Source organism: Seriola dumerili, unplaced genomic scaffold (genome assembly GCF_002260705.1).
Source record: "Seriola dumerili isolate Sdu_G_001 unplaced genomic scaffold, Sdu_1.0 BDQW01002305.1, whole genome shotgun sequence".
Classification (NCBI taxonomy): Eukaryota; Metazoa; Chordata; class Actinopteri; order Carangiformes; family Carangidae; genus Seriola; species Seriola dumerili.
In genome coordinates, this window is record NW_019176560.1 from 84,013 (window position 1) to 93,176 (window position 9,164).

Sequence of the window (9,164 nt, forward strand, 5' to 3'; positions counted from 1 at the left end):
ACTAAAAAGATAAACACTCATTTTTTTCAGGATAAATCAGTGTAATGTTTAACAGGAAACAATTTAGCGTTCATGGTCTATGTGCTCAAAGTCACACAGACTCGGTTGTTTTTGAAAACTTAAAGGTCATCGTTTATTCAATAGAGTTCTTTTTTCAGTTTTTTACAACCACAATACATTAGATTTTAATATGAACCTGATTTAGAATGTTCTCAGTGTTGTAGTTCATATCATACATAACACTGCAGTTCACACATCATGGCGTCGCTGAAGCTGCTACCACGCGCTATGACACAAAGATTACAAAAGTTTATCTGACGGCAAATCATGAGACTTAATTAACTACAGCTTTGCTGAGCTATGACAGAGACCATGTCAGTAAATGTTTTAATCATAGGTTTATTAAAATCGTACATTACATGTCTGGCAGGCAATTGATAAAGCACAGAAGAACAAAAAAAAAAACAAAAGAAAGTCAACGATGACAAATGTCATTTCCATGATTATGCGACAAATCTGATCTGTTGACACTACACAAATGTGCCTGGTCATTAGTATTCAAATTATACATATCCATATATAACCATTGGTGAAAGATTCAAATCCTACTACCAGAATGAATTCTATTATAGAACAAAAGAAAATTTCCACATCCTGTGATTTACTGAAATATATATAATATATAGACCTCTAGCCATTCTGATTACTTCCTGTCTCACAGCCACATAAAACACGCACATGTGGCTCAACTTGTAATACATGACCAGCAACATATACAACAGGAAAGCCACTACCCAGATTCTAGTAGAACCTGACTATTTACCAAAACAATGTCAAACTTAATTCAAAACAACGAGTCTGAAGGCTTTGGTAAAAAAATACAACAAAACGGTAGGGAGGGAGCCTGTTGTTCAACTTACTCCTTTAAATGTTTAATACCAGGGGTAAATGGTGTATATGTTCATTTGTCCCTGAAGTCCTGTAAGGCATGATATGTTTTATCTTTGAGGACACGGTATATTACCTTAGAAAAACTAAGATGAAGAAACATATCACCTTTCAGGACTTAGGGGCTCCATGCATTGGTGGCAGCGTTGTCCAGCTGTAAGAAAACACTCACTATCTCAGCTTTTCCTGAGATTCTTCACCACAACACAGAACTCACATTTAACCTCACCTAACCCAGGTCGAACACCTCTTCCCATTTAAAAAAAATAAAAATCCCCAACTATATAAATGTCTTGTCTACCGTTACGTAAATTTACTGCTTCAAAAAATGGCATAGTGTAGCATTAATCCGTCCACGGGCACATCAAGAAATAACTTTCAATAAATACACACAGGAGATCTGTCTCAGACTATCGATTTGAGAGAGCGTACCTCTCATTAAATCAATTCTTATTCTCTTTCATGTATGTTTGCAGGTTTTTCTTTTTTCTGACGAGATTTGTTCCACCTCTTCATTTGGTTTTCATGCAGTTTCAGTAAGTTTTACATGATTATTTGTCAAACATATTTCACTTCTTTTGGTTTCACACACTTTCACCAAGTCAACTACATTATCTCTTTCATGATGTTTTATCTCTCCTTTTATCTTTCATTGTTCGGGCTGAAAGTGCCTTCTACACACCAGTCATACTTCTCACTTCTCTTGTCTTCATGCTGTTATAGTTCACTCTCTACCTTCATTGTTCCATTATCTATTCTTTCTGAGCAGGCCACAGAAGTCTTTTGTGTATTTCTCCTGAATTCATGAGCTCTTTCAGCTTTCTTTCTGGCTTCCTCCCTCGTATTGGTCCACTAACAGATTTATTCAAGGGTTTGTATCAAGTCCATGTTGTCTACATCTGTTCTCTAACAGATGTTTAACTAATGTTTGGGACACAACCAACAACATCAGACAAATGTGGAATCATAATAAGTGTCTGCTGACAAGTATGATTTTATAAGCTAACCTCTGATTGGCAGTTAAAGGGTCAGTGAAGATTTGAGGATGAAAACGATCAATTCTATTATAATCATGATTATTATTAGTATTATCATTATCATCATTGCTGCCATTTTATTTCCCCTCAGTGAAATACGTCTAGTGAAATGCCTCATGGAACAATAAATTCAGCAAGAAAAATCCAGTCTTTGGACTCACTGTTTTAACCCAGTTTGCTTTGACGTTTCGATTTTAACACTTAGACCAACTCATTTTATTTCCTTTAGGTGAATGAAAAAGTGTGTCCAAACTTTTGAATGATACTGTATGTGATCCTCACTCCTCCCATAGTATGCTGCTGCATTCACGTGCTCTACGGATGGTTCCATTTTCAAAGTTGGGAAGTTGTTCTTCTGACTTTGGTGCGCTCATGTGCTTTTAAGTCTGAATGTGGAAACAATTTGAACGTTCAGGGTTACTGCTAAAAAATAACTTTTCCAACTAATGTCTGTCACTCCGGGTGGACGGCAACTAACAGCTACATCCCATCCCATCTTGGACGAAACCAACCATCCTCTCCACAACATTCTGGCAGGACAGAGAAGCAGCTACAGCTGCAGCAAACGTCTTATCTCACTGCAGAACAGAGAGGTTCAGGAGATCCTTTGTTCCCACTGCCATCAGGCTATACAACACCTCAGCCAGAGGAAGTGGACTCATCTAATTATTATTGTTTACTTGTCATTTACTGTTTTTATTATTACTATTATTATTATTATCAACAATGAGCTAATGGACACATGATTTTCCCCTAGGTGATAAATAAAGTATTTATCTATCTATCTATCTATCTATCTATCTATCTATCTATCTATCTATCTATCTATCTATCTATCTATCTATCTATCTATCTATCTATCTATCTATATTCTCCTTCATTTACTCATTTGACTCTTTTATCCAAAGCGACTTACAAGTGAAGGACATCAGTGAGTTTCAGTGCAGTAGGAACCTTAGTGTAAATACTAAGTACTACATCAATTTAATAAGTGCAAGGAGATCGTATTAAAGAAGTGCACCAAAATACTTTTTCTTTGTCAACATATTTTGCAGCTAAATAAAATGTAAGAAGTCTAAAAGCAGCTTCAGTGTCTCATGTGCAAACACAGAAACATCCTGTCAAGACACATTTACAGTCAAATTTATTCCTCTCCACCAGACTTTGTTAAAAGGGATTCATATCAACTGGCAAAGGCTGAAAAGTTGCTCTTAAACGACAGTTCATGAGAGTTTATTGAAAGTTCTTCTTTGTTGAGGATCAGTGAAACTCTGTCAGAGTCAGAGAAGCAACTTAAAGCAGGTTAAACACAGACTGAAACAAACCATCATCTACAATCAGCAGACCCCAGTCCTTCAGTACTGTGAATCAGTGGTGTGCGTTGACCTTTACTGATAGGCAAAAAGAGCTGCGCCCCCCACCAGCCCCCAACTCACCAACGTCAAAGATATAAACCAAACTAAAAACGTACCTTTCGAATGACAGTAGCAGCAGACAAAGTCTCTTAAATATGAGCGCGCCTGTTACTGTCTCATGTTTTCCTCTGCTCCAAAGTCTCTCCTCCATCTTGCTGCTCTCTCCGGACATCTTCAGCTTCCCTCCTTTCTGTCTGAACATGTTAGTATCGTTTTGTTACTGAAACTGACTTACACTTCACACGGGAATAAACGCACACATTTTTTTCAGGATAAATCAGTGAATGTTTAACAGGAAACAATTTAGGTTCATGGTCAGTTGCTCAAAGTCACACAGACTCGGTTGTTTTTGAAACTTAAAGGTCATCGTTATTCAATAGGCTCTTTTTTCAGTTTTTTACACACAATAAATAGTTTAATATGACCTGATTTAGAAATGTTTCAGTGTGTAGTTCATATCTATATGCATACACTGCAGTTCACACATCATGGCTGCTGAAGCTGCACCACTGGACGTCTTTTGCACAAGTATTTACAAAAGTTTATCTGAGGCAAATATGAGACTTAATTAACTACAGCTTTGCTGAGCTATGACAGAGACCATGTCAGTAATGTTTTAACTAGGTTTATTAAAATCGTACATTACATGTCTGAGCAATTGATAAAAGAAGAACAAAAAAAAGAACAAAAGAGAAGTCAAGATGACAAATGTTATTTCATGATTATGGACAAATCTGATTCTGTGCACATACAAATGTCCTGGTCATTAGTATCAAATATACAATATCCATATATATCCATTGTGAAAGATTCAAATCCTTATAGAATGAATCATTATAGAACAAAAAGAAAATTCACATCCTGTGATTTACTGAAAATATATAACATATAGACTCTAGCATTCTGATTACTTCCTGTTACAGCCACAACAAAACATGTGGCTCAACCTTGTGACCAGCAACATATAAACAGGAAGCCATACCCAAGATTCAGTAAACTGACTATTTACAAACAATGTACAATGTTCAATCAAAACCACGAGTCTGAAGGCTTGGTAAAAAAAGAACAAAAGGTAGGAGGGAGCCTGTGCTTCAACTACTCCTTTAAATGTTAATACCAGGGGTAAATGGTGTATATGTCATTTGTCCCTGAAGTCCTGTAAGGTGATATGTTTTATCTTGTGAGGACAGGTTATTACCTTAGAAACAAGATGAAAGAAAATATCACCTTTCAGGACTCTAGGGGCTCCATGCATTTGGGTTGTCAGCTGTAGAAAACTACTATCTCAGCTTTTCCTGAGATTCCTCTCACCACAAACAGAACTCACATTAACTCACTAACCCAGGTGACACTTTCTCCATTAAAAAATAAAAAATCCAATCTATAAATGTCTTGTTCTAGTAGTATTACCTGCTCAAAAATGATAGGTGTAGCATAATTCCTCCACGGCACATCAAGCAAATAACTTCATAAAATACAACAGGGAGATCTTGTCTCAACTTCAGTGAGAAGCTTCTGTATTAAATCACTTATTTCTCTTTCATGTATTGTTTGCAGGTTTTCTTTTTCTGACGGATTTTTCACCTCCTTCATTTGGTTTTCATGCGTTATCAGTAAGTTCTTGATTTTTGTCACATTTTCACTTCTTTTGGTCACACATTTCACCAAGTCACTGATTTCTCTTTGATGTTTTTCTCTCCTTTTATTTTCATTGTGGGCTGAAAGTGCCTTTAACAGGTCATACTTCTCATCTTTGTCTTTCATGTGTTCCTTATGTTTCTCATCCTTGCTCTCATTTGTTTCTCATGTTCCTTTTTCTTGAGCAGCAAAGTCTTTTGGTGTATTTCTCCTGAATTATTGAGCTCTTCAGCTTTCTTTCTGGCTTCCTCCTCGTATGTTTTCTTCAGAGTCTCCAGGTTTGTTTTATAATTATTCTCTAATTGTTTTCCGCTCTTTTCCTCCTTTCTCTTCTGATCTATCCTCTCTTCTCTTTTCTTTTCAATATTTTCTCTCTTTCCTGCTTGTACTTTGCTTCAAGTTTTCAATTTTTGTTTGTTCCTTCGTCGTCTCTGTTCATCTTCTTGTTTCTGTTTTTCCCACGACTCTTTTTGTTCCTTCTCCCAGGCTTCTTGCTTTTCTCTCAGCTGCTCTCTACTCTGCTCTAGCTTTCTGTCAACACTTTTCTTCCTCTTTTTCTGACTGAATCTGTTTGTCCAAATTTTCTAGTTGTATTTTCAGATTCTGACGATATTTTTCTTCTTCTGTTTCCTTTTTCCTTCTTTCTTCTTCTCTCTCTTCCTGTTCTTTCTTTCTCTCTTCACGCTCCTTCTTTATGTTTTCCTCCATTTCTTTAAGTTGTGTGTCTTTCAGTTTTCTCTCTCGTTCCATTTCTGCTCTCTGTTCTTCTAATCCTCTCTTCATGTCTTCCTTTTCTTCCTCATGTTTTCTTTCTAGTTCCTCCCTCTCTTTCTTCATCTCTTCCTCCTTCTCCTTCAGGATCTTCTCCACTTCTTTCTGTATCGCTGCTTCAGCCTCTTGCAGCATCTCATTAGTGTAGCAGCTGCCTCCATTTTCCTTCAGCATGGTGTCGATCTTGTTTATCAGCTCACTGACTTGTCTGTGGTTTTGTTCGTCATAGTTGTTAAACACATGGTATCTTCCTCCACAGTCAGAGATCAGCTTCTTGAAGGATTCATCACATTCTTCCCTGATGTATTCTTCAATGGATAATTTGTCACGTTCCAGTGAATCTCCTCTTGTGAAAAGAATGATGGTGAACTTCTCTGAATTCTTCCCGAACCCTTCCTTGATGAGTTTCAGTGTCTCCTTCTCCTCTGGTGTGAGTCGTCCGATCTGTAACACCAACAGGAAGACATGTGGTCCTGGAGCCAGAAGACTGATGCACTTCACCATCTCCTCATTAACCTCTTCATGAGACAAGGTTGTGTCAAACAGACCAGGAGTGTCGACTACAACAACAGGACGACCGTCCACTTCACTCTGTGCTTTCTGACAACGTTTAGTTACTGATGTTTGACTTGATTTGGATTTAAACTCTTTTCTTCCCAGAATGGTGTTTCCTGTAGAGCTCTTTCCACTTCCAGTCTTTCCTATCAGCATGATCCTGAGACGCTCTGGACTCTGAGTCTCTTCATCACCTGCAACATGAAAACAGCTGGAGTTAGTTACATGTTCACATTTGCTACAGCGTGCTGTAGGCTCGAGACTAAAATATAGGATTTGTACAGAGAAAAAACATTAAACATGACATATAAGTACTTACAAGATATCTTGTTCTTTTTCAGTTCACCTTGTAGTGTGTTGATGTGTTTCTCTTGTTTTATGATCTTTCCTATTTGGGCATGTGCAAATGTTTCTGTTGTGTAGCAGCATGGTGTGTCCTTATTGTGTCTCATCTTGTCATCAGCCTCCAACGTTTAGAGATCTGATGTTTGTCCCTTGATGTTGAACAACAGATCTTCCTCCACACTCTGAAGCAGCTCCTGGATGTCTCTGCTCTTTCTTATAAAGTCAACAACAGCTGGAGCTGCAGGATCTGACTCCACAGTGAACAGAATCATGGTGAAGTCATTGACTGGAGAGCTGAATGAGTTCTGGATGGTCTCTAACTCTCCCTTCTTCATCAGTGGAGGGGACCACAGGTGGGACCAGGAATGAAGGCATGGACGCCTCAAGGATCACAGAGGGAGATACACCTGAGTGATTCCTCCATCAGTTCCTCCTGAGGTTTTCCGTATAAGGCAGGAAGCTCCACAGGGAAACCTGACGTCCTCTCACCTCTCCCTGATGTTTAACACACTCTGATGAGCTGGAGACTGAATGAAGCTCTGTCTGACCTAAAATGGCCTCGGCTGCTGAAGTCTTCCCTGCTCCTCTCCTCCCACACAGAACCAGGTTTAAAGCTGGTTTCATGTGTTCAGGCTCTTCAGAGAAGGTGAGGAAGGTTTCTTTGTTTTCACGCACAATGTTCTCAATCTTCTCCATCAACAGTTGGTGTTTATCTTCAAACATGTTGTAGAGTCTTCCTCCACAGTCTCGAAGCAGCTGGTTGACAGTGGATCGTGTTCCTCTCTTCTTCTCTGTCATGACGACCATCGAGTGTTTAAAAGCATCTGGACCAAACAGACTCAGGATGAACTTCAGTGTTCGTCTGTTCTCCTCAGTGAAATCAGAAGGTTTCACTAACAGCAGCAGAACATTTGGTCCAGGAGAACAAAGACTCTCACACTTCTTCACCTCTTCTATCAGTGTCTCCACAGACAGACTGAACATGTCTGGAGCTTTCACCACTGTTAATGGCCTTCCTCTCCACTTTCCACTGATGACCTCACGTTGTTTTAGGAGACGAGAACTCTTATTCTTTAGGATGAAGTCACACAGCTTTGTCTTTTTGTCGTCACTTTTTCCCACCAGAACAATCCTGAGTTCAGACACTGAAAGAAAACAGAGAAGAAATGTCACAAGTTGGAGTTGGTGTCAACAGGTGAGTGAACCTGAGTTCAGATACTAGGAAACTGCAGGTAGATTGATGAAAACGAATCTGTCCACTGTCCATGACCTACACATCACACTGAAGAGGCATGTCAATGAAGACAGCTCAACAACATCCAGAGTCTCTCTCCACTCAGGGAGAGTTTCCCCTCTGCACCTTTAACTACCTCAACGATCTGTCCCAGGACAATGACTCAGGCTTCCTCCTCAAGTTCTCCAAACTTCAGAGTATGTGTCTGTTGAGTTCAGGAGTTGCTCACATTGGATTCATCTGTGAAACTGATGATAAGACTAGATGCTGATGCTCTACTGAACTGAAGAACATGGTTCTGAACTTGCATAGCTGTATGTGGTAACATGTATTTTTCTTATGTGCATCATAAACACTCTGCACTGCAACTGGTTCAGATTCATTGTTATTCATGTTTTACTGTCTTACACATTAGGACCTAAAAAGACACTCACATGTCAGTTTATTAGGAACACCTAGCTAAAACAAATGCAGTGTAATCCAACAATCCTGCAATACTCATTTTGGAAGATGTAATTTGAATTATATTAAGTTATACTGACAGGTGTTTCTGTAATGTTGTCTACCCCATTTATATCATTGGGTGTAGGCAAAATAACAAAAGTACATTTTGTATTAGATTTAATTAGTTTAACTAGGTTTACCTATTAAACTGGGACCTGAGTGAATATCTCAATCATGTTTTATAATTTTATAGGAAGTTGATTAAATTGGACAAAGTGAGGAGTTGAAACTGAAACTTTTGTCTGATAATTATTAATTCACTTACACTGGTGGCTTGTGCTTTGGACTGATGATGGAGTCTGTGATGTAGACCAAGATTTCACAACTGTTAGAAAATAAAATCAATATAATTAACAGTAAATCAACTTTCTCCTAGATCTCTAACTGATGATAATCATTTGGAAGTGTACTTACAGTTGGGGAAATGGTTTCCTGTTGAAGACAGTAAACCTGACATGGAATATCCTGGACCTATAACAATAAAACATAATTAACTGAAAACACCTTTAACTCAATATTCAAAGCTGATAATTGATGAGTTGTATTGATGAAATATAAAGATTGTTCCTGCACTTACCTGGAGCTTCAGCAGGATCCAGGTTGACACTGACTCCTTCTCCTTGATGACCTCTCCATGAGACTGATGGTGCATCTTTGAAAACATCACAGCTCACATGATCTCCATTGTTCTCCTGCACCACTAGATCCAGATGTGTT

At 38.4% G+C, this 9,164-nt stretch overlaps 1 protein-coding gene and 1 pseudogene across 1 annotated transcript; both read right to left on the reverse strand.

Moving 5' to 3' along the window:
- Positions 1-5,698: 5,698 nt before the first annotated feature.
- LOC111239354 lies at positions 5,699-6,816 on the reverse strand (annotated as a pseudogene).
- A 21-nt stretch (positions 6,817-6,837) lies between these two features.
- On the reverse strand, positions 6,838-9,099 carry LOC111239356 (GTPase IMAP family member 7-like). Its single transcript, XM_022769217.1, has 4 exons — positions 9,025-9,099; positions 8,903-8,918; positions 7,184-7,854; positions 6,838-7,038 (listed from the first exon to the last, which is right to left on the reverse strand). The coding sequence occupies exons 1-4, from the start codon at positions 9,097-9,099 to the stop codon at positions 6,838-6,840; spliced, it is 963 nt and encodes a 320-aa protein (XP_022624938.1).
- Between the last annotated feature and the right edge of the window lie 65 nt (positions 9,100-9,164).

What these genes read in the sequence shown, in the direction of transcription:
- LOC111239356 (XM_022769217.1), bottom strand. Translation starts at nt 9,099, where the DNA reads ATGCACCATCAGTCTCATGGAGAGGTCATCAAGGAGAAGGAGTCAGTG. An exon ending in GAGAGGTGAGAGGACGTCAG is followed by an intron (nt 7,039 to 7,183) that starts GTTTCCCTGTGG and finishes CCACTGATGAAG; the next exon opens with AAGGGAGAGTTAGAGACCAT.